This window comes from Tasmannia lanceolata, unplaced genomic scaffold (genome assembly GCF_043159265.1).
Source record: "Tasmannia lanceolata isolate RefF3 unplaced genomic scaffold, GAP_Taslan_0.1 ptg000037l, whole genome shotgun sequence".
Lineage (NCBI taxonomy): Eukaryota > Viridiplantae > Streptophyta > Magnoliopsida > Canellales > Winteraceae > Tasmannia > Tasmannia lanceolata.
The window spans coordinates 44,721,558-44,748,527 of record NW_027518714.1 but is presented as its reverse complement, the minus strand read 5'-3'; the positions used below and the strand labels follow the sequence as shown (position 1 = coordinate 44,748,527).

General features: G+C 39.4%; 1 protein-coding gene across 3 annotated transcripts in view; it reads right to left on the bottom strand.

The window, feature by feature from the left end:
- Positions 1-26,970, bottom strand: part of LOC143860622 (SAGA-associated factor 29 homolog A-like) — a 65,617-nt gene that overhangs the window by 14,407 nt on the left and 24,240 nt on the right. For 2 of the 3 annotated variants that reach the window (XM_077371355.1, XM_077371357.1), the window contains exons 4-6: positions 10,670-10,782; positions 10,340-10,425; positions 2,094-2,144 (exon numbers count right to left, since the gene is read on the bottom strand). In XM_077371355.1, the coding sequence (XP_077227470.1) occupies positions 2,094-2,144; positions 10,340-10,425; positions 10,670-10,782 (250 nt within the window). The remainder of the gene's footprint in view (positions 1-2,093; positions 2,145-10,339; positions 10,426-10,669; positions 10,783-26,970) is intronic. The other variant, XM_077371356.1, reaches the window with a different exon arrangement.

Below are 26,970 nucleotides of genomic sequence, written 5' to 3'. Positions count from 1 at the left end.
CTAAGGCAAGCCAGACCAAAGCTGTCATGTAATAAAAATCATTTGGTCATTCGCCCATATTATGCTTCCATATATGTCTCCAACACTTCTACTCAATCAAGACATTTCAATCCATTAACTTCATAAGCACATAGTATATCTCTAGCCTTCATAGTGTATTGATTATGATCCATAAGTTGGGATGTTCTTGTCATATTCATGTTTTCCCAAGCAATCATTCGAACCTCGTCTCTGATAGAAAATTGATAAGAACCTGGCTCGGATACCATATTGATATGAACTTAGAGTTCGCAAGTTGTCTTCTGAGAATTTAGGAATAATAAAAGGTTTCTAATTCAATTATAAAACAACATGGAACTTCAAACCATCATAAACATAACATGAATAATCAAAATAACCAAAGGATTTTAAAGAAATTCTAGGTTGAAAATTCCAACCCTCAATAGAAATTAAATTATCCATATCATATTACATGCTATAAGTCCCAACAAGATATAACTAATCAACATGGAACTTCAAACCATCATAAACATAACATGAATAATCAAAATAACCAAAGGATTTTAAAGAAATTCTAGGTTGAAAATTCCAACCCTCAATAGAAATTAAATTATCCATATCATATTACATACTATAAGTCCCAACAAGATATAACTAATCAATATGAAATAAAAATAAATATGTTACATGCTGTAAATTCATCCCAATAATCAGATTTATGAAATCCAACTAGCATGGCCTTCAAGATGTCTAAAGGGATGAAGACATGATAGGTGAATGGTAAAAGCAACGTAAGTGATATGGGCAACAATTGTAGGGGTTCCATCTGGGTAAAATAAGAGTACAAGGGCTATTGAAATGGTTCGAAGGGTTAGAGAAATACAGGTAGGCTGCTGACTATGAAAGTGAAGGTATTCTATACCTAGGAGTGACATGGGGATGTCTAAGCATGATCTTTTGTCGCATGATGTGTCCAAGAGGAGAAAGATAGATTGACAAAAAAAGGGTTGATCTCAGCCAAGACAAGGAGAGATGAAGGAAAGAATTATCAAGATCAAGAATGATCAAGACTAGAGTGATCAAAATCAAGAAACAAACGAAATTGGGAAGAGAAAGGAAGATCAAGTTCTTAGAAAGATCAAAATCATAAAAAAATCAAGATGCAGTGAAGATGAAGATCAAGAAAAAGGAGATCAAGATCCAGGAAAGATCAAAATCAAGAAAAAGGGGACAGATGATAGGGGGAATAAGGAGGGAAAGGGGGAATAGTTCATAAAACCAATAGAGAAAGGAGAAAAAGGAAAAGGGAGAAATGAATGTAGGAAGTACGAAGGAAGAAAAGAGAATGGTTTATAAACCCAATCAGGAAGGATAGAGTGAAAAGGGGAGAAAAATGAAGGTAGGATGTAAGAATAGAAGAAAGGGAAGGAGTAAGAAAGGAGGAGACGGTAGAAGAAAAGATGGGAAGAGAAACGGAGAGGAGGTAAGAGAAACAAACCGCAGGGGGGATGTATCTAGAATAGAACTCAAAATTTTCATGTAGAAAGCAAACAACCTAGTAAATTAACAAAAAAATAGAAAATTGCAGTTCCAAGGAATAATGAATAAAGAAGAGAATCATACAGATGAACACCATAAACATTATCTTTGCCGACTTTCTGATATGACTCGATTAGCAATCATTAATCAAATTTTTTCCCCTGAAATTAAATTATACAATTTGGCAATACTTTCAAAATGTAAATCCTATAAACCAAAATTAATCAAAGAGATAAACTTTTTAAGAATAACATGGCATTTACATTTAGATGGGAACAGCTGCTAGGATTTGAAGAACGCACCAACTCAAGCAACATGGAAGCTGTTATAAGTAATAACTACATGCTAAATATACAGTTGTATAATCTTGTATACAGAACCCTTTACAGATTACCCAACAACCAGATAATTTTCAGGTAACCTATCCAAAAGTACAGATATGATTTACTGCTGAGATGGAAAACATAACAAAGGTAAGCCAATATGAAGCCCCATAGATGAATAGACCAAAGAGTGCTTTTACAATACAAATTAGTGTTATAAGCAAAGGTGACCTTTGTCCACTCTCTTCATCATCACCTGGTTCCTCATCAAGTACTTCAAATCTGCATAAAGATTTTATTATAATTAATCCTGACAAACAAATAAAAGATGAACTCTGGAATGGAAGAAGACATTCTAGCGACATATAAACCTTTAAGTTATTTACATTGTATTTATACTTACAAAAGATAACGAAATAAACAGTAATGCACTTCTTATCAGAAAATACTTGCACGAAAACAAGAACTGAAAAGAAAAGGGTGATGTATTGTTATGTGGATATAACTATAATAGTCATGATCTTATTTGATGAAAATAATAATAAAGCAAGTTGAGGTCAAAATTCTAGATAACAAATTCAAAGGTGGAGGCATGCAGAGGGGTGCATCTTGGGTCGGGTTGGATCAGGTTGAGGCCAACCCTAACCCAACCTGAGATAGCATTCCCTCAACCCTAACCCAACCCAACCCGAGCCTCGGGTTAAGGATGGTCAATCATAACCCAACCCGCCTCTAAATCTCTGAACCGTAACCCAACCCATCTAACCTGAAATCGGGTCGGGTTGAGTCGGGTTCACCTTGAGCCAAACAGAAAAATACAATGACCCAAAGAAAATCAAGATAAAATTAGAGGACAGAGATCGGGTTCAGGTCGGGTCGGGTTGCCAAGGCCTAAACCCCATCCCAACCCAAAATTAAATTGGGTTGGCTTTTCCCAACCCAACCTGAGGAAATGCCAACCCAACCCGAGCCAAAATCAGGTTGAACCCGTCGGGTTCGGGTTGAGCCTGACCAAAGTTCCACCCCTAGGCATGCAAGGTCAAATCTCAAATAAAGGTCATATGCTGAATAACATTAATTAGGGATCAAATGTGGAAAGTCTCCACAACATCTAGCATAAGACAGATAAATCTTGGCGATAAGAAATGCAATACTGAAGGCTATACGTGTTATTTGTAATGGGGGAAAACAACACAACCACGCCCATTGTGTAATATGTATGTGAGTTTTGGTGTGTCTATTGCAGAAAAGCAAGATTCAAAACCATGCGAGGAACTTTTGTCAACATTCATCTAATGAAATAGATATTACAAATGCATTACTGTAAGACCCAAGTATAAGAACACAATAGAAAATGTATTCTACAAAGATAAACGATGTGTAAATTTCATTCGTATGACCAAGTATAACATCAGAACCTCCCCATCAAATTGGAGATGGAAATCCAGCATTCATAGCTTGCTTATCAGAAAATATAGTGTGCTCTTTCGTTCCAGTAGGTGATCACATCAGTAAATTGGTTGCTTGGTCCTCGCTATTGACATAAAGAGTTATGATCTCAGAAGCTGTTACATTTCTTTAAAATAACAGCAGTCAAGTATTTCTTTAAAAAAAAAAAAAAAAACCAGCAGTCAAGTATCTGTTTCCGTCCTTCCTTGAAAAATTTAAGTACTTTCTATAGCAGTGTAAATTTGTTCGCCACACATCATTGCCATATCATCACAAGTGAAAGTACCTATCTCACTTAATAGTTTCCACCACGCTGGTTCATCCTAGGTGGCTGGCATTCCATGACGCTGCCACGTCTGGAGCCGTCTTGTAGCATCTTCCATTTACATAAGATATAATCATCTCCAACGAACATACATATATGGTTTTTTGATTTCTTATCGTTAGGATTCCTGCAGTCAGAACCATTGTTACATGGATTCTTCTAAATGGGTGAAGAATCCGTGTCGGACATGTCTCGGAATCCAATACTTCAAGATTCTCAGAGACACTTCTAGATTGCTTTTGTTTTCGAATACTATTACCATTACTTTACAATTACCATTTGTTTTGAGCTTTACCCATCCTAATATTAAGTATCTTAAATGGAAATAAAATATCATATCTACTTAACCCATTAAAATATTCAACATATTACTTGTTATAACCATATTACTATGTAAAAAAAAAAGAATTGAGAATTAATTAAAGTGTTTTGGCGAATCCACGAGTCGTTCTTTTTTAGGTTTGCCAAATCCGACACTCGATACCCATGTCGGATTCTGACACTCGTATCCATACTGATGCAACATAGGTCAGAACACTTAATTAACTATGTGTACAAATCATTCTTTTTAAACAAGATCCCTTTGGCTGGACAAGATTTATGTACTATAGAAGTCTCTACACTTCTTCCTGATGTTGCTTCATTCAAAACTACATGAATTTACTTACCAAGCCAAAATAATAAGATAGCATTTGGCCCTGTGATAGAGAAGAACAGACTAGCATCATTATGTCTGACTCTTCACTCAATTCATTAGTTACTTATTTCATAAATTGAACATAACATGGCTTGTGCTGTACATCGCCCCTCTACCTCCTAACTGTTCCTTCTTCTGGGCATGCAATTTGAATTACTATGAACTAGTTCAGACTTCCGAGCTCCTTGATTTCAAATTTTAACTCTGGATGAGCTGTAAGTTTGCCAGGTCTATTGACGTCAATATAAGAGACAACTATATCATCAACGTATATAAGTGAGCTATTCTTTAGTTAAAATAACATGAATTTCTCTGTAAATTCACCCCTCTACCTCTTAACTGTTATTTCTTCTGCCCTGTCCCTGCAATTTCAATTTCTATGAAGTGAACTAGTTCAGACTTCCTAGCTCCTTCGTTTGAAATTTTGACTCTGGATGAGCTTTGAGTTTGGCAGGTCCACTTGCGTCAGAGACAAATATGTCACCAACATCAACAAGAGTGAGAGCTACTGCCTTTATATCTTCTTTATGAAATGCAATGGGTCAAGATGTTTAGAAAGTCCTGTAGAGTCCTATGTAATTTTGTAAACCATGCTAAGCAAGTTTCTAAACCATAGACGGCCTTTTAGAGATGAGAAGACAAGCTCTACTTTCTTGACTTGCCAAAATCAAGTTGCACGACCATAAAAGGTTTCTCATGAAGCTCAAAATATAAAGGCATGTAGCATCAATTGATATGAAAGCCATATGAACCATGCAATTACATGAAATAGGCAATTTGCAACCAGAAATAAAAAAAAGAACCCTTTATCAAGGAGAATGATGTATAGATTTTTTGTTTTCATTGCTTCCTTGCTTGCTCTTTTGTTGCTTTTGGTGAGTTATGTAAAAGAGCATCCTCCTTTTCATCAAACTTGCATAACTACTTTCCAAAAATGGATCTATTCCACAATCATATTTACCAATGACAAAACCTACATACTTTTAGGCTTGCAAAATTCCAATCAAGAGATGCTTGAGCTTCTTTCCTTCTCATAAGAAGTCCTCCAGTTTTTCCATTCTAGCCGTGATTGTTTTATGTACCTTGAATTAAGGCAATGAAGTATACTGAAATATTTCAGAGAAAATTATTGCGAGGTAATCCTCCCACAACAGAAGAGGTAGCTTTTCTTCCATGATCTCAACTTTTTCTCCATTCTTTCAAAAATACTGGTTCCCGAAGAGACTTCAATGGTCTCATTTTTTTTTTTTTAAAAAGACTTCAATGGTGTCAAACGCAAAACAGACCTTGAAAATAAGTGATCACCAGTTTCATGTTTTCACCCCAAGATACCACCAAGAACATCTAACCTCTCCTCCTAAATGTTCAACCCTAAAGTGCCGAACGAAATTTCAAGACCAATATTAAGAAAAACAACACATTTATCCTCATATATATGAAAACATAAAAAATATAAAAATAAGAGGAAAGAATAATGCATGAGTTTCATGTCTAGAAAAAGTGTACTCCATATTTCTCTTATCTGCAGCGCAATTTTAAACCTTTACAGCTGGCACTTAACCCCTAATTGTAGATGGCTATATCCATCATGAGCCTGGACAGTTACCTAGAAGATTGCATTGAAACATAGGCAAACACTTTGGCTTAGGTACCTCAAGCGACTTGAGCTTAGGCGTACACCCCATCTAGATGCATATCAGTCATATCAGCACCTAGTAAAGCATCTCAAACAACTAGATGACTTCCAATGGGAGTTATGGTTGGTAGTTGCAACTGATATGCTGTAACGACGACCACTTTTCTCCAGTATTTAAATTAATAATTTTTTAAAAAAAAGAGTTGATAATGGCACCCTAAATTAAATTACTAGTCGTAACTGATAAGACAATAATAACCTTAGCTAAATTACTAGTTTTAAAAGAGGACATAAGGGTATTTTAGGCATTTCACTATTTCAGATGGAAAATAGAGTCTTGGGAGCGGAAATTTAGGAATTTCAATTATCCCTTCCCTCTGATATTGCTGCCCACTCCAATTTGGAGTTTCGTACGGCAATGTTCTCTCTATCCCTTTTTGAGCGCCACTTATGGGCCCCATATTGCATATATATATATATATATATAAATATATATATATATATAAATATATATATATATATATGCATGTATATATTGATATATACAAGGAGGGGGAAACCGACTAATTTCCACCAAAAAAATAGCTGTACGCCCCCATAAAAGGGCAATCGCACGACTTTAATAGGAAAAGGAGGGCCAACTTGCAACACACTTGGAATTTTGAGAAAAAGAAAGACTTTCTATCATAGCATGATACGTATATAGAGAGAAAATATAGGAAAGGAAAAGAATAACAATGAATAAGGGATAGATTGGGAACTCATCTCACCTCCTCCCTATAAAATATTGCCGCCCCTCTCTCTCTCCCTAAAATTTTCATTAAGAGAGAGAGAGGTGTATGGCCAAAAAAAAAAGAGAGAAAGAAAGAGAGAAAAAGAGAGAGGGAGAAAGAAAAGAAAAAGAAATAAAGAAAGAGAGGAAGAGAGAAGGGAAGGAGAAGTAGAAAAAAAAGATCTAGGACTCTTCTTAACTCGCTGAGTAAGTACCGAAACACGTCCTTTTGTGTGTTTTTCTCTTCAAATAGTATAGAAATTGATCAAGGATCAATATTTTTATAATAATAATGATAAAAACTCAGATCTAGGATCAGTTTTGTACCCATGTAGGTGCAAAAACAAAATTGATAACCGCACAAGCTAATCTTGTCTTATTTAAAATTTAAAAGAATTAGGGTGAAAATTTAATAGAAAACAACTTAGAATAAAGTATACTTGCTGGAAAAACTGTAAATTTATAGATCTGACCCAAGAATCTGAAATTGATAATCGCACTCGCACAAAGTCGGTTCGTCCTATTATAAATTTAAAGGTGTAAACTTTAGAACTTTATTTTCTTCAGAAAAAAAAAACTACAGAACTTTATGAGAATTACGAAGGACATCTTATATATGCTGGGATTTCAGATTTAAAAACAGATTTAATGAGTTTCATATTTTAATAACGCACCAAATTCCTTCGTCCTATATGAAATTTTAAGAGTTAAATATTGATTTTTAGTAGTGAAATATCTAATTTACTATACTTTCTAATTCTAGATTTTCAGATTTTTCGGGGTTTATTTATGCCAATTTTCAATTTTCGTTTATTTCATTAAAGAAACAAAATTAGTTCGTCTTATTAAAAAAATTTATAGATTTGGGGCTGATTTTTACACGGATTATTCTAATAAACAGAGCTTTTAATTCTGAGATTTTGAATGATTTTCGCTGATTTTCAGCGAAAAAATAGTTTTGATAATTGCACAAAACTGGTTAGTCTTATTTGAAAATTTTGATAATTTAGCTATCAGATTTTATAGATATGTAAGTATTGTATGTATATAACAATAGGTTAGGAGTTTAAAGTTGGTAAAATTAAATAAAAGGTAAAATACCTAGCCTATGGATAACTTATGAAAAGATGTAAAGTTAGAGGTGCCATACAAAACTAATAGTTCAAACGTAGATCATTCTTGTGGCCTTGTTGCAAACAGTATTCGCTCCTAACTTCGAGGATCATTAAATTCGTTCGGTAGCAAGTTAAGGCAAGTATTGGATTGACTTAATTAGTAAGGCTGATTTATATTACTTGAGTTTATCATCCTAGTTACTACCATAATGTTTGTTATTTATAGATTTATTACACTGCTTAAGGGAAATTTATTTAAAATATTTGTGTTCTTATAGATTCTTATAATCAATAAGATGGGATTAATTGTGAGTGAGTTGTATGCCATGCGATTTCAAAAAAAAGATTTAAGATTTATAAGAAAAGAGAAAAGTATTGCTATCGGGATATTGTGTGTCATACTTAGGATTGGAAAAATGGGAGGGATGACTAAGGAAAAACCCTTGGATCCAACCTTGGGCGAAAAGCCAAAAGCTGACCAGTCTGAGAGCGTACGACATCTGGTAGGCGGTGCATTTGAGTAGAACCTTTAAGGTGACCCGATAGAAATCCTAAAGCGTATCACATTCCATTAGGGAATGGGGGGTCCTTGATAATCAATGATCGCACATGCATGACAACACATCACTATATTCGATGTAGTTAAACCAGGGAATGGGGGTTTTTTCTTATGTAATAGTTTTTTAGTGGCCATTAAAACAATGGTTTTTTAGTGTGCATTTATGCTCATTCTAGCACTTTCTGAAGTTACATCTTAAATGCCCATTATGTTTCCATAAGTTTTCATCATTTTAAAGGATTTTCACCGAGATTTCAATCCAGAACCAAAATGTTTCCATTTTTGTCTTGAACGAAACGCATATCAAAACTAATACCTGAAAACTTGCTGGTGGAAAGTTACAAGGTTAGTAACTAGATTGACATACAGTTCCAATAGCAGATCTAGAATTGCAATGAGTTAATCAATTTTATCAGTATTCTACAGTTTAGGAAAGAAAATCTTGCTTAGCGAGTATAATCGAACTTTTAGAGTAGATCTACAAAGAATTATTTCTTTGAGAATTAATGGGGAAATCTCTCCAACAAGTCTTTCTTTCCAAAACTCTCCAAGAAAGTCTTTAGAGCTTCAATCCAAAGAGTTCTATGCAGAAATCTTTTTTATTTGAAAACACCAGCTTAATAAAGACACTTATCAATATTCCATTGAGAATTAATGGGGAGCCAATTGAATATGATATACAAGATGGCTTTTGTGAATCTGCAAGGGAAGAATGGATGGGTAAATGTCACTTTTACAGAGAGATCAGTAGATCTCCAATGTATAAAACACAATCAATCAGATCTTCAGCTTGGGTTTCCTTACTCTGATAATATAGAAAATTTTGAGAAGGTAACGCTCAGATCTTTTCATTCACTATGTGATACCCGCATGAGATAAAGGGCATCTATTAATAAAAATACCACTGAAGGTAAAATACTAATATTTTAAAACTAAAAATTCAAACAAGCACCCATCTTTATAAATATATTGTTATTAAGTTATACAAAAGTTAAACCATCAAGTCCTAACCAGACACCTTTAAAATTAATGATTTTTCTGAGGTCATGTTAGCCAGAGTCTCAAAATCAGAGGAATATTTTTTTTTCCCTTAATCCTCATAGGAATAACAAATTAGAATTATGTTTGAGATTCAGAATAAGAATACTATCAAAAGTAATCACGACTACAATCGATGGTGTCACAGCCATGACGTCAGATTTTCTCCAATGAAATTACGAGGCTAGTATGCCATATTAAAGCTTGTATAAATAAAAACAGGGCTATTACTTGGGAGAGCAATAAATTCTGCAAAATACAAAAAACTCCTGGAACTGCCATTCAATACTTAGGCTCATAGTTTTAAAATAGATTTGAATCATGCTCTTTATTAAGCCTAAAAGTGAAACCAAAAATCCCCCAATCACCACCCCCCCCCCCCCCCCCCCCCCCCCCCCCCGCGCGCTCATTTTCTTCCTCGACAGCTATAATAATTTCAAGTAAGACAACTTCACTTCAATGTTACCTATTTCAACATCTCAGGGTTATGTAGCCACTACAATGAACCAGAAGGGACCCCATAGAAACATTTTATAATGATCTATCTAGTACGATGGAAGAACATTTCTTTTATTGATAAAATCAGTAACATAAATTATGAATCAGATAATTATAAAAGGGCGGCCCAGTGCACGAGCCATTGTGGGGTCTGGGGAGGGCTAGATGTACGCAGCCTTACCCCTGCTTTGCAGAGATGCTGTTTCCGTGACTCGAAACCGTGACCACCAGGTCACAATGGAGCAACCTTACCATTGCGCTAAGGCTTGCCCTCTATTAATCAGATAATTATAAAGGAAACTATATTCTGGTAACATAGAGGATAATTTATTTCTAGGCAACGTAAACAATAAGGTGTAGGTTGTTGAATTGATGCAAACAGACTTACTCTTTTGCCTCCCTATCAAAATGTATTACTTTTACCACAAACCACTCATCTTTTTCAGCATCATCAGGTGTCACCCTAGCAGCTACCTGAAAATATACAGTAGAAGAAACATAACAAGAAGTTCAGAGTTAATCACTTCTACATGGAATTAAACAGAAAACACAATACAGAGAATTAAATAGCAGGAAACTTTCATTACAATTAGCAATGAAGAACCCATCTTCTTTTAAATGGAACCAAACAATGGATCGATTAGAAATATGTGCTATTGATCTCCAAAAGTGGAGAAATTTCAAGCCGTGGATTTTTTCCCTAAAATAATGACATCACCTGCTCCCCCTTGAGATTAGCCAGATTCTCAAGTTGGCGCATGGAAATAGCAGGAGAATGCCTGGCGTTATCTGAATCAGCTTTCAACCTTTTCTTTTTCTGCTCACTACCTTCTGCAAGAAATTAAGCACGATCATAAAAGAAATCGATAGATAAATAAATAGAATTAGAAAATCTTGAGTGTCAGAAAAATACATCTAATAAGTATATAAAGCCAAATGTTTTTAGCAATGCTGAAAGGAGGATTCCTATAAATCAGCACCGTGTGCCTTCTATTGAATTAAAGGCTTACATGTCCAGGGTCAAGTCAAAAAGATACCCATCAATGCTTTTAGGAGAAACACTTGAGTTACCAAACCTGGGGTGAATCCCATAGATCGATGATCGAATTGCTTGATAAGCCAATCCATCAATTGAGGAATTAGAACATGGATCGATGACATTGTGCATCAATCGAAGGTTTGGCAGGTCAAAGATGACAAGAAAGTTATGGATGTTATTTCCTTTTTTAATGGCATTATGGATGTTATTTTAATATTTTCAGCATGTTTTCTTTCTTCTGGGATGAATTCATGTTGGTTTAGTGTTTTCGTTAGAGCTTCCACTATAGAAACAAGCACATGAGAGGGTTTTGACTTTTGAGTTACTCTTTGAAGACTAGTGAATTTGCATTCCTTGTTTTAAATAGAGATAGAAAAAGAAAATATTTTTATTTTTTTCTCTTCTTCATTTCTTGTTTTCTCCTTTGATATCATGATTTGGAACCCGGATTCCTTGATCTGATTCGTGCTTCAACAACCCCACTGCCTCAAAATGGTATCAGAGCAAGAGTTTCATTCTTGGAGATCAATCATGCCGCCCCGATGCACAGACAGAGTGGAAGGAGAAGCCGGCGAATGGTGGAAAGAGGAAGTAGCTGAATTACGTCTTCAAGTTGAATCCTTTACGCATCAACTTTCATGTCAACACCAGTTATGTTCAGATAGTAAGAATGATGTGAATGACAATATGGAAAATCCATTTCACGAGGACTCATCTCAATGACGATATGGTGACTGTGGAGTTTATTTTCGTACAAGTTCTGAAAAATTGAAAATGGAGATCAAATTAAAGATTTATATTCCTGAAATTTTTGGAGGATTATGAGCCAAAGAATTCATTGATTGGCATGTAGTTGTCGAAACTATATTGGAATTTAAAGAGGTTTTAGAATATATGAAGGTTTATCTTCTAGCTACACGATTGAAGTAGATCTTCAGCATAATGGCATCAATTGAAACTCACACGTGTCCACAAGGGAAAGCAAGCATTACTTTTAGGGTGCGTTTGGATTACAGTGAACAGGAATCGGTATTGAAATAAGATTCCAATCCTAATACAATTTCCTCTATAAAGGGAATATCAATTCCGATCCGATTGTTTGGGTATGCATTATAGTAAAAAATCTGTGAATAGGGAGAGATTTCTCCCTAATGCCAGCAATGCCAATCCAAACGCTCAAATTCAAGGATACACTCAGACGCCAATTCTTATTCACTATTCCGGTAATCCAAACGCGCCGTTATGGAATCCATGAAAAAGATGAGAGGTAACCCTTTTTTCTAAAATTATCTATCTATGGTGAATTAAATATTTCAAAATTTTTCACAAGAATATAGAACCATTGATGGCTATACGGAAGATTATTATCAATTATCCTCTCCACGGAAATTAGTCAAGTCGAATGAAGAATTAGTTGATCCATATATTGGAGGATTGGGGCAACAATTTCAAGATAGTTTGAACGTGGTAGATATATGGAATGTATCTGATGCATATCAATGGGCAATTAGTCGTGAAAAACATATCAATATTACTAGAGGCAGAACAAGTATCACTAGATCGACTCCTTCAACTAGTTCTCAATGAGCTCCTCTAACAAACACAACAAGAGTTGCACAACAAGAACAGCAAATGCCTAATTCTGTACACGAACAGAAGTGCTTCAAGTGATGAAATAGGACATAGGGACGTCTAGTGTCCTAAGAACTCTAGCCAACCCAGAAAACAACTTCTTAGTGAGGAGTCGGATGAAGTTCTTGATGAGATGAATCCTCACCACTTTGACAACTAAGATGATGAGGGTGATGATGATGAAATTCTTACATAAATCCGTGGGTGAAACACTTGCGGTAAGAAAATATCTTCTTGCACCACAGACAAACTTAGAAGAAGATTGACTTCACATGAATATCTACCATACTACATGCATAATTGGTGGAAAAGTGTGTTCTTTGGTGATCGATATCAGGAATCGCAAGAATTTCGTATCGGATGATGCCATCACAAAATTGAAGATAGATACTATAAAGCATCCACACCCCTACAAGCTCCTTTGGTTCAAGAAACACAATGAGGAAACCATATCCAAACATTGTCTACATGTCATCTTTTACTTGGACGTCCTTGGCAATAAGATCAAAGTGCAATGCATGATGGTCGACAGAATACATATTCCCTCATTAAAGACAACTTGAAACTCACTTTAGCCCCGTCAAAGAAGTCGGACCAAAATGTAAAAATGAAGGTGTTAGTCTGCTTTTAATGGCTACATCTGATGAGGCCATCAAAGAATTAGGAATAGTATTTTCTGTCATCTCAATTTTTTTGCAGTTCATTGATCAAGGATGAGAATCATTAATCGATGAGCTAATGTATTGATCAACGGTATGACCATCGATCAACAGTCCAACCCATCGATCAATAGAGTTCAAAGAACGAAAGTGTTTCGGAAGTTGGACGCTGATCTCGAAAGAATTTCAAGACATTTTCTGGAGGATTTATCCCTTGGATTGCCTCCTCTTAGAGATATTCAGCAACATATTGTTTTGGTTCCCGCTACCACTTCACCCTCTCATACACTATATAATGAGCCCCAAAAGAGCATGGTGACTAGTGTCGGCAAGTGAATGAATTGTTGGAATGTGGGTACATCAGGCAAAGCTTAAGCCCATGCGATGTAACAGCCTTACTCCAAGGAATGATGGTTCTTGCAGATGTGTTAATAGTCGAGCAATCAACAAGGTCATGGTCCTAATACCCCGATTGGATGAGATGCTAGAACAACTATCATGAGCCACTATTTTCTCTAATGCTTGATATGAAAAGGGTGTACCATCAAATTCAATTGAGACCTAGAGATGAGTGGAAGACGATTTTCAAGACTAGGGAAAGATTGTACGAGTGGCTGCTTATGCCATTTAGACTTCCCAACGCACCAAGCACTTTTATGCAAGTGATGAACCAATTGCTTAAGCCTTTCATTGGACGAAGATCTGTTGTATGCTTCGATGATATTTTGATTTATACTGTTGATATGGTTCTAAAAGAACAACACCTTAGAGAGATTCTAGCCACTTTACGAACGGAGCAACTTTATGCTTGGAGAAATGTAAACTTCTTGACTCCGTAAGTGCTCTTAATGAGTTTCATTATACCAAAAGATAGTTTTAAGGTAGACAAATCCAAGGTGAACGGCTGAGGCCCAAATCCATAACTGAAGTTTTCTCATTTTATGGCCTTGCTTCATTTTATCGGTATTCTATCCATTATTTCAGTAATATCATGGCCCCCATCACGAATCACATGAAGGGGCAAAATGTCCACATGAGCACCAGAAGCTAATTGTAGCTTTAAGGAAATCAAAGCTCAGTTGGTGGTTTCACCAACATTGGCCTTACCCAGTTTCGTCAAGCTCTTTGAGGTTGATTGTGGCGCTTCAAAAGTTGGGTTAGGAGCCATCCTCAATCAAGGTCACCCTATTGCATATTATAGAGAGAAGTGTAATACTGCAAAACTTCAATACTCGACCTACGATATAGAGTTTTATGTGGTTGTAGAAGCTCCAAGGCATTGGTGACATTATTTAGTGCAAAGGGACATTGTTTTATGTTCAGATCATGAAGTTATAATGCATCTTCATAGCCAATAAAAACTTAGTCGAGACATGCAAAATTGCTTATTTGCAAGAGCAAGGTTTAAAATTTCAATTTTGGTTTCGGACATAGCCAAAACTAAAATTTCGGTTTCAGGATAGGTTTCGGTCCAAAATTCCGGATTTCAGTCCAAATTTAAAACCATGTGCAAAGAGTTTACTTTTATATTGAAGAATAATTCATGAGATCAAAACTGTGTGACCGATACATTGAGCCGGAGAGAGTCATTACTTTACACTATGCATGCAAAGATAAGGCCCTCTTTGCCTCAAGATTATTCATGAGTTCCATGGAAGTGAGGTCTGCCAAATTTCCATGGGAATTGCAACTAATGTCGAACTTTACATGCCATTATCTCTACCAGAAGCTCCATGGACAGATGTAAGCACGGACTTTGTCTGGGGTCTTCAAAGGACTCCAAGGTGTATGATCTCTGTGCTGTCGATCAATTTTAGAAGATGGCACATTTTATGGCTTGTGGCAAGACTATGGATGCATTACACATTGCTTAATTATACTTCCCTAAGATTGTTGGTTTGCATGGAGTGCCAAGTTCCATAAATTTGGATGGTGACAGAGAAGTCATCAATCACTTTTGGCCATCTTTGGAAACTATTTGGTACCACTCAATCTTTTTGTAGATCTACTATCATCCACAAATCAATGGGCAAACAGAAGTTGTGAATGAAAGCTTTGGTAACAAACATCGTAGCCTTCATTCGAAGCAATCCTAAAAAGTAGGATCATGCCTTATCTCAAGATGAATTCGCATTCAATAGGTCTACTAATGGATCTATGGGTTTCAGTCTATTAGAGATCATGTTCAGTATACCTAAAATTGCACTTGATCTTATTCCATTTACAAATATGAATAGGCTGCATTATAAAGAGATGAAATTTTCCAAACCTTCATGAGATCCATGCACACGTTCATGACCAGTTAGAGCGTGCCACGGAGATTTATAAAGCCATTGCCAAAATGTAATGATTGAAGTTGGAGATTTTGTTTGATTGCTCTTGTTAGAAGTGTGTTTTGTGTGTGTAAGATGCCTAAGGGCATTCTAGTCTTTGTATCTCTCTCCTTATATAAATACATAAGTGAGGGGGAGCTATCTCCAACTCACCATTTTCTTCTCCACTCTCTTCTCATCTCTTCTCTCTTCCTCAACATGGTATCAGAGCCCTAGGGCCTTCATCCCTTAGGGACCCCATTGCTACCCCCTTTCCCTCTTCTCCCTTTACCTTCTCCTAACCCTAAACCACGCAACCCTAACCTTTATTCTCGTCCCTCCACGCTGCCCTAAGCCTCTCTACCCTCGCCCCTCCCCTCCACACTGCCCCTATACTCTCACCCCTTTTCTCCAACACCAAATCCACCCACGCCTCCTTCTCCCTAGCCCTAAACCCATTCCTCCAGCTTCAGACGCCCCCCCCCCCCCCCCCCCAAAAAAAAAAATCAACCCTCCCAAACCCCTCCTCTCCACCACAGACACCTCCACCATCCATTTTTCCTAGCCCTCACCCAATCCCCACCACTTCTTGCTTTTAAACCCTCTTCCTCTCATCAAAAGGGTCTTCTACCCTTCTTCTCCTTTCTCCCTCATGGTCTAAATCCTTATTGAGGGTTCTCCTCTTATTTCCACGGCCCCAAGTTTCCTTACTCTTATCTCCTAGCCTTTCTATCTTCTCTTTGGCTAATCTCCCTATGGCTTTTTTTGTTCTACTTCTTCCTCGGACAGCAGCATCATAGTGGGATCCGCTCTGTGATTTGATTTCTCCATTTGTCTTTTGTCTCTTCTTTGTCTCTTAGTTGCCGGTGTGGTTGCATCTCTATCTTTATTTCTATGATTATGGATCCTCCTGTCAGCCCATCTCCTGCTAGCAGCTTCAATGCTCCACCACCGCTACTCTCCTTCCACTCACTCTCCCTCTGTGGAGCACTCTTACCCTCAGATGACTTCCGAGAAATTGGATGGATCCAATTATCTCAACTGGCATATGGCCGTTCAGACCTACCTCCTCGCTAGAGGTAAGGTGTATCTTATTGTGTGATCCTCCTCCCTCCACAGATCCGTCATATGATAGATGGCGCCAGGATGATGCATTGATCCGCACTCTCCTGTGGCAGAGCATGGTTCCTCATGTGGCTCGCATGATGATGTGCCCGGACACTGCCAAATCCATTTGGGACCACACAACTCTTCTTTACTCTGGGGTTGATAACCTTACCCGTATTGGAGCCACGTATTCCGAGCGGATCCATCTTGAGCGGGTGATACCCCTCTCTGTACTCATTACAACCGCTTCGCCTCTCTCTGCCAGCAACTGGATGCCTTCATGCCTCTTACCTCCGATATGACTAAGAGGACGCTGATCATGTTCACACGCCCACAGTAGACCAAAAAGTAGTGATCTAACCACATCCTCGTTAGCATCACATATGCCACATGGTCCCGAATACGTCATGACAAGTGATCCAGTGGAATTTCTAATTATTCCTCCAACCCCTGCCCTTCCAAGATTGCCCAAAGAACTGCCATCGAAGTTCAGTTTCAACCACCCAGCCAATGGACTCCTCCATTTAGGTTTAGGCTTGGATCTGATAGTTCTGTCCCATATTATCGACCACCAGTTCCTAATCAAGTCCCCCATCCCATAAGGGGTTTTGTTTCTTTACCCTTGTCCAAGAAACCAGTTCCACCTTGATATTGACGGCAATACGAGCGACAGTTCTACTCTTTTCTTGAAAAATGCGTCTATTGCGTTCTTTCCAGATATTCCACACTATGACATAAGGGGTTGTTGCCCAGAGATATCTACCCATTTCTCCAAACGGCCCTGTGCGCCAGCCTGATAGAAGGGAACTAATAGATTCCGGGCAGACCCAAGAAATCCCAAAAGCTCCAATTGCTCTTGTCCATAAATGGTAAGCAAAAGGGCAATGCAGCATTAAGTGGTCCAAAGTTTCTTCATCTTGGCGGCATAGGACGGACATGCTCGCCATACTGAAGTGTCTTTTCTTTAGGCGATCACATGTGTTAATCTTGAGATGTATCAAGGTCCATCCAAACGCCACCAATCTTGGTGGCGCCAGTGATTTCCAAATCCGCCTCATCGGAGAAATAGGACCGCCATTTAACAGATTCAAGAAAGACTTAGCATCGAAATCCCCATCAGAAGCTGGAGTCCAGATTCTTTCATCCTCCTTGTACTGCGAACAATATGTCAGTTCGATAAGTCGGAGCAATCTCTCGAATTCCTGAATTTCTTCATCCTTAAGATTTCGACGCAAACGAATATCCCAGAATCCTCTCCCCCCCCTAACCTTCTCTGACCAGGTAATCTGCAATTGTAGCTTCAGGGATCGAGGCAATTCTGAATAGACTCGGGAATTCCAAGCATAACTTTGATTGGCCACACTAAAGATCGAGCCAAAATCTAACCTTGGAGCCCTGTCCAACTTTGTAGCGATTGCTTGGTCAAAATCATCTTTAACAGAACAGATAGATTTCCACGCACCTGATCCCTTTCCTCCCACTAACTTCTTAAAACTCCAATCCCCCCATTTGGTCCCGTATTTCAATCTAGTAACCCGATGCCACAAAGCAGATTTCTCCTTGCCATATCTCCATAGCCATTTGCCAATTAACGATTTGTTTCGCAATCTAATCTTGCCAATACCCAGGCCTCCGTTCGCCTTAGGCTGTGTGACTTTGTCCTAGCTTATTGAATGCCTTACCTTCTTTAGGGTCCCGTCTCCGTCCCATAAGAAGTTCCTTTGCAGTCTTTCAATCGTCAAAGCTACTTCGACTGGGATTTTGTACAGAGACATAAAATATACTGGCAAATTAGATAGGGCCGCTTTGATCAGTGTAATTCTCCCCCCAAAAGAAATATACTTCTTTTTCCAAGTTGCAAGCTTCCTCTCAATTCGTTCAATTACAGGGTCCCATTGGGACGCCGATGGAATACCAAATCCTAAGGCAGGCCCAGATAAGAAACAGGAAAAGTCTCCACGGAGCACCCAATAAACGCTGCCAATCTTTGTACTTCGAGGTGGTCCAGGCTTTTGTTGAAGTTAACTTTGAGGCCCGATGTCACCTCAAACCACTTGAAGATTTTCATTCTGTTAGGAATAGCCTGAGGGGTGTATTGAAGGAAGACTAATGTGTCATCTGCAAATTGGACGTGAGTTATCTCTTCAGCTAAGGGTCCCACTTGGAGGCCCCTTATCAACCCCAATCTGTTTGCTTTTGTCAACATCAGACTAAGGGCCTCAACCACCATGATGAACAGGTACGGTGCCAATGGGTCTCCCTGACGGATCCCCCTTGATGCTTTAAAGAATCCTTCCGATGAGCCATTAATGATCACTGAAAAGGAATTGAATATTATCAGTGCTCTAACCCACTTCTGCCATGATGACCCGAAACCCATTTTTTCTTGGATGAAGTCGAGGACATCCCAGTCAACATGGTCATAGGCCTTTTCTATATCAATTTTGAACACAAGGCCCGGGTGTCCACTTCTCTTCACTGAATCAATAAGTTTGTTAGCTATTAAGACACCATCTAGGATCTGTCTAGAATCAACAAAGGCCCCATGAACTGTGATATAATATCCCCCATAAAGTTTTTCACTCTTCGGGCTAATAACTTGGCCACTATTTTGGGGATACTATGCATCAGGCTGATGGGACGAAAATCCCTAACTCCAATCACCCCTTCCTTTTTGGAATTAGAGCGATGAAAGTGGCTTTCGCTGCTTCACTGATGATACCCCTATCACCAAATTCCAGGAAGAAAGCCATAATGTCTTCTTTCAAAATCTTCCAAAAATGTTGATAAAAGGCCATCGGGTAGCCATCCGGCCCAGGGACCTTGTCGCCTACCATTGAAAAGATAGCTTGTTCAACTTCTTCCTCTGCAAAATTTCGATCCAAATTAGCACTCTGTCCATCAGATATACATTTGAACTGAAGGCCCTCCATTTTTGGACGCCACTCCACATATGGCATATTAAAACCAACCATCACTCATTACATGGTTTTCTCCTTAAGTTCACCAATTGTCAACTAAGATTGGAGACCCTCTAAGATATGAAGGTTCAAAAATATGTCCAGACAACCATGTCATGGAAAATGAACAAAGTAGAATGAGGAAAAATGGTAACTACACCTCCTGGTGATGGAGATCGGCGCCCTTTTCGCGTCTATTCGAGATGGGCCCGCCCTCCGAGAGGCCCATAGAGTTGTTTTTGTTATTATTTAGGTCCCACATGGGCCTTTTTATTATTATTAGCTTTGTTAGGGATATTTTAGCCTTTTATCTCTTAGAGTTCTATTTTAGTAGGTTTCTAATTATTAAAGTTCTAGTTTTAGTATGATTCTATTTTTTTGGGTTGTATTTGGCTATTTAAAGCCATAAACCAACGTTTATTGGTACCTTTGGATGAATATTGATTGATATTGAGAACTCTTCCTCCCCTCTTCTGTTCGTCTCTTTCTCTTCTCCTATTCTTCTCTCTATTCTCCCCCTAATTCTTCTTCTTTCTTCTTCTTCTTCTAATTTCCTCTTTCTAGCCTACATCAAATTGGTATCAGAGCAAAAGATCCAAGCGTCACTGTGAAGATCACGAGCCTTGCAAGTCCTCTGAACACCAACATCCCTATTGGTACAGGTTTGCAAGCCTCTTTTCCCCAACGATCTGCTGCAAATACAGCCCAGATTTCTGGGTTGTGCTGCTGCCCTGAATTAACCCCATCTTATTTCAAACCCTACCCTAACCTGCAACTCCAAGTATAACCCTTCAAAACCCTAAATCAGCCCTCAGTCTTACCTTGAAACCCTAACCCAAGAACCACATCCAATCACATATTGCTGCCTCTTTGCAACTGCAATCAGCCCACCCTTTATATCCTACCAGAGACTTCTCTTTCCCACCTATTTTCAGCCCCTACATCCCCTTCATAGCAACAGCCCTTGCAGCCAACCCACCTTACTGCCTCTCCCAAGCCTTCTTCCGGAGCTTCCACCTTCCACCCCTTTGCCGGAGCTTCCCCCGTGACCTCGTGTGTAGTGCGCCACCGCCGCTGCCTTCGAGTAGAAGCAAACCCGTGAGAAGGAAACCCTCGTGGGTTTCTTTTTCTGTTCATGAGATTAAAAGAGGAAAGTCATCTTTTATAAAAGATAACTTATATTGACAGCCCCCAACTCCCCTTGCCACCTCATATAAGTTGAGCTAATATAACCCCTTATATTTACCAAGGCACCCCCCCTCTTTTTCATTAAGTTATTCATGTGACTTTTCAGTCACCTGAGATATCAGAGTTTCTATCTCTCTCTTCATTCTCTCTCTACTTTTTCCCACTTCTTACTCTCTCTTCATTTTGAGCTATTTCTGCTCAAATCTGGCCCTCGACCTCAACACAGAAGTTGTTCGTGACAACTTCTAGAATACATCCAGCCTATTTTCAGCAGCACAGTGATTTTCAGCACAGTTTCAGAGCAATCACAGCCGTCGATCACGTTCCTTCATCCGATCATCAGTTTCCACACATCCGATCGACGATCCGTGACAGATCTGCTGTCAGGAAGACCACCCGGACTTCTTAGGCTATTCGTAGGCTTCCGAGGTACGCATCTTCTTTACTGAAATTAAGATTTAATATTCCTATCAGTAGATAGTCGTTAAATTTGCACATAGGACCCATATTCACCTTGTTTTCATCAAACCCTTATTTCCTCCACATTAAAACCCCTTTTGCCTTGATTTTTCAAACCCTATTTTTACACCAACCTTACATAGTTTCCTTTATTACGTACTTGTTTCCTTGCATTACATCAGCATAGCTTAGTTGCATTACTTTTAGTATTTGCGTTGTATATCAGCCAAAACCCCATCCTTTCCTTACCTGTAGTTCATGAGCATACAAACACGTTCACAAACCAAAATGGAAGAAAGAGTCACCGCCTTGGAAAATGTCGTGAACACTCTTAGGGGAACAGTACAACAAATGGCAGGACACATAGAACAACTAGAAGAGCGCCTTACGCAGTTGGGTGACAGCTCTACCACTCACGTGGATGGACCTGGGCTCCAGGCAGGCCAATCCGGCAATGTTCGTGGACATCCTGACGGTCCAAGAGGTCTTCTCCCCACCCCTGCGAGACTTCGTCCCATTGCTAGAGAAACCCCTGCCAGGGAAAGTCATATGCAGGGCAATGATAGGAGAAATCACCATGTTGGCCATCCCTACCATGAGGGATTTGTTAACGAGGGACAATTTCAGGAAGACGACCCAGAGAATTATGTCTAGTCACCTACCCAGGCTAGGTATCTTGATAGGCATTTTGCTACTCGACCTCCGAGACAGAGTCCAGATTTTCACCGTACTGATCATATGGATATAACTAAAAAGGTCAAACTGGAGGTTCCTAGTTTTGATGGAAAGTTGGATTCCAATGCTTTCCTCGATTGGTTAGCAGACTTGGAAGCCTACTTTGCGTGGTATAAAATGGATGATTTTCATCGTGTGCAGTTTTGTCAGGTTAAGTTAGTGGGATCTGCCAAACGGCATTGGCAAACTGTTCACAAGAACTTAGTGCGTTTCGGACAGCCATACGAATTTACCTGGGATGAGATGAAAACCAGGTTAACAGATAAGTACGTGCCTCCCTTTTTATAAACATCAACTGCTGGACGAATTGCTAAATTTGAGGCAGTCGACTTTTACAGTCACTCAATACTTGTCTAAGTTTGAAGAGCTTTCGCTGAGATGCGATGTAACTGACGAGCTTTCCATGACTATCCAGAAGTTCATAAATGGGTTGCGACCCGAGATTAAGCGAGAAGTCAAACTCCATTCTCCTGAGACCATGGAGGAAGCCTATCAAAAGGCTCTCGCATTTGAAAAATATCTCAAGTACCCCAACCCTAGAGGTGGATCATCCCAAATGACAGAGACCCAGACGAGTAGATCATGGTACTCACAGCAGACTGGTAGAGTCGCCCAGTCCAGTCCGTCTGCTTCAAGAAACACCACCACTGTTTCTAGAGGAAGCAATAACTTTGATCCAACAGTTAGCACTAATCAAGATAAAGGACCGGTAAATCCTACTTCTCGTCAAGGACCTGTAACTTCCAATTCCCGACAAGTACCCCAAGGTCCTGAGTGTTTTAACTGTCACCAGAAAGGTCACATTGCCTCCCGTTGTCCACATCGCACGCTTACTATAGAGGAGGAGCATGGTGAACCCTTCGAGGACCAAGATGATGAGCAAGAAGTAGAGCCTCTTGATCCTGTCGATTCGGCAGATGAAGATGACTTCGATGGCACATGTGTTGGTGTAGTGCGTTGCATTTTGTCTACGCCTGCAACAAAAGATGATTGTCACCGCACTAACATTTTTCATACTTATCTTGCCTGCGGAGACACAGTGTGTAAAATCGTCATCGACGAAGGTAGTTCCATGAATGTTGTCTCTCAAACGGGTGTTTCTAAAATGAAACTCAAACCTGAACCACACCCACAACCGTACAAAGTCGTTTGGGTTGATAAGACATCCTTACTTGTTTCACAGAGGTGTCTTGTCCCCATCAACATGGGAGATTATTCAGATAAGATATGGTGTGATGTCCTACCCATGGATGTTGCCCACATCTTACTCGGCCGCCCTTGGCTTTATGATATGGACGTACTTCATCATGGGCGAGAAAATTCATACGTCTTCAAGCATCTTGGTAGAACAATTAGGTTGAAATCCGCGCTACCTGTCGAGAAAGTTAAGAGTTCTAAGCCTACTCCACCCTCAAAGCCAGCTAAACAAAAGAGTCTCCATATCCTGAACCGTAAAGAATTTGAAGGAGCAAGTCAAGAGACAGGACACATGTTGGCTTTGGTGGATGAAGGAGCTCTTCAGCTCTCTTCTGAGCAACCTGTTGACCTACCACCTGAGGTCAACCAGATATTACAGGAATTTCACGACGTGATTCCTGATGAGCTCCCTGCAGAATTACCACCTATGAGGGATGTTCAGCATGCGATTGACCTGGTTTCAGGTTCTCAATTGCCCAACCTTCCACACTATCGCATGAATCTTCTTGAGCGAGCAGAGTTACGTCGACAAGTAGAGGAATTACTAGAGCGTGGTGTGATCCGAGACAGCCTTAGTCCCTATGCTGTACCCGCTTTGCTTACACCCAAGAAAGACGGATCATGGAGAATGTGCGTGGATAGTCGCGCCATAAATAAAATCACAATCAAGTATAGATTTCCCATTCCCCGTCTTGAGGACATGCTTGATTTATTAGCCGGGTCGCGTTGGTACAGTAAGATCGACTTACGTAGTGGATACCATCAAATTCGGATTCGTCAAGGAGACGAATGGAAAACCGCCTTTAAGACACCAGACGGATTATTCGAATGGTTAGTCATGCCCTTTGGTTTATCTAATGCCCCGAGCACATTCATGAGGGTAATGACACAGATATTACGTCCGTTCTTAGGCACATTCGTGGTGGTATACTTCGACGATATTTTGATCTTTAGTCGATCAAAAGGATTACATCTCGATCACCTTAGGCAAGTTCTTGAGGTTCTTCGAGAATCTAAATTTTATGCAAATCTCAAAAAGTGCTCCTTTATGCAAACCCAAGTGATATTCTTAGGCTTTATCGTCTCGGAAAAGGGTGTATCTGTAGACCCTGAAAAAGTGCGAGCAATAGATGATTGGCCAGTTCCTACTACACTTTCTGAGGTTCGAAGTTTTCATGGATTGGTCACATTTTATCGCAGATTTGTTACGGTTTTAGTACCCTTATGGCTCCCATAACGGACTGCATGAAGAAAGGTGAGTTCCGTTGGACCTCTTCTGCTACACGAGCTTTTCAAAATATCAAGCAAAAGATGATGGAAGCTCCCGTCTTAGTCCATCCTGACTTTTCTAAAGTCTTTGAGGTATCATGTGATGCGTCAGGTGTAGGGATAGGAGGTGTTTTAAGTCAAGAAGGACACCCTGTAGCCTATTTTAGCGAGAAACTTAATGAGGCTAAACAACGTTATTCCACATATGATAAAGAGTTATACGCTGTTATACGGGCATTGTTCTATTGGAGGTATTATCTTTTGCCTCAGGAGTTTGTCTTATATTCTGACCACGAAGCGTTGAAATACCTTCATTCACAGAAGAAATTAAGTCAATGTCACGCTAAGTGGATAGAATTTATCCAAGAGTATAATTTTGTACTCAATCATCGGGCAGGAATTGAAAATAAAGTAGCCGATGCCTTAAGTCGTAAAGTTATGGTCTTACAGTCCATGAGTGTCCAAGTCATAGGTTTTGATAGGCTGAAGGACGACTATCCTACGTGTCCTGATTTTGGCATCATTTTTCAAGATGTCCATGATGGTAACCGTCGAGAACATGTTGATTTCTTGATAATTGACGGTTATCTCTTTCGAGGTACTAGGCTATGCATTCCCCGCACTTCCCTTCGCGATTTCTTAGTTTGGGAAATGCATGCTGGAGGCCTAGCAGGACACTTTGGCCGTGATAAGACGATCGCGTTAGTCGAGGATAGATTTTATTGGCCATCGTTAAAGAAAGACGTAGCGCGAATCGTGTCACAGTGTCGCACATGTCAATTAGGAAAGGCTAAGAAACAAAATACTGGATTATATACACCTTTGCCTATTCCCCACTCTCCATGGCAAGATATCAGCATGGACTTTGTCCTTGGTTTGCCTCGGACAGCTCAAGGACATGACTCTATCATGGTTGTGGTGGACCGTTTTTCACGGATGGCACACTTCATTCCGTGTAGCAAGACAGCTGATGCCGTACAGGTAGCTAAGCTGTTCTTTAAGGAAGTTGTTAAACTTTATGGGCTCCCTCTCTCTATTGTGTCAGATCGAGCTGTAAAGTTTGTTAGCCATTTTTGGCGAACACTTTGGAAACTTTTTGGCACACGGTTGAAGTTTTCATCAGCATTTCACCCACAAACTGATGGTCAAACAGAGGTAGTTAATCGTAGTTTAGGTGATTTGTTACGTTGTTTAGTTGGAGATTGTCCTGGTACATGGGATTTGTTGTTACCCACTGCTGAGTTTGCGTACAATGGTTCCATCAATAGGACTACTGGAAAGAGCCCATTTGAGAGTGTTCATGGCGTCAAGCCTCGTCAGCCTGTTGATCTCATACTTTGACCACCTGATGCCCGTCCCTCTCAGTCAGCCGATTCTTTTGCCCAACACATCCATGATCTTCATGCTGGTATACATCGCAGGATTGCTACTAGTAATGTTGACTATAAGCTAGCAGCTGATGTACATCGTAGGAACCTTGAATTTAATGAAGGCGACTATGTAATGGTTCGTGTTCGTCCCGAACGTTACCCTCGCCATTCTTTAAAAAAGTTACATGCTAGAGCCATCGGACCTTTTCGTATTCTTCGTAAATATGGCCCGAATGCTTATTTAATTGAATTACCTGCTGATATGAATATTAGTCCTGTTTTCAATATTGAAGATCTAATCCCATATCGAGGTACCTTTGAGCCTCCTTCTATGCCTACAGATGTTTCTACAGGTCGGACTGCCAGCTCTTATGTTCCAGCACCAGTGTCAGTGGTTCCACCAGTGCCCCCACTTCCTTCGGACCAAATCGAGGCTATACTTGACGATCAGATCGTTTCCTCCCGCCATGGTGGTTGTCAGCGTTACCTTGTTCAGTGGCGTGATCGTCCTCCTTCAGACGCTACTTGGCTTACAGAGGACGACCTTCGCCGTTTAGATCCTGACATCCTGGAGCAGTACCACTCTCTTCACTCTCCGGAGGAGAGTTCTTTTCAGCAGGGGGAAAATGATGGAGATCGATGCCCTTTGCGCGTCTATTCGAGACGGGCCCGCCCTCCGAGAGGCCCATAGAGTTGTTTTTGTTATTATTTAGGTCCCACATGGGCCTTTTTATTATTATTAGCTTTGTTAGGGATATTTTAGCCTTTTATCTCTTAGAGTTCTATTTTAGTAGGTTTCTAATTATTAAAGTTCTAGTTTTAGTATGATTCTATTTTTGTGGGTTGTATTTGGCTATTTAAAGCCATAAACCAACGTTTATTGGTACCTTTGGATGAATATTGATTGATATTGAGAACTCTTCCTCCCCTCTTCTGTTCGTCTCTTTCTCTTCTCCTATTCTTCTCTCTATTCTCCCCCTAATTCTTCTTCTTTCTTCTTGTTCTTCTAATTTCCTCTTTCTAGCCTACATCACCTGGGCTTCCCCAGCCTCTTTATCTCAGTTACATTTAATTGCCTTCGTCTTCTGTATC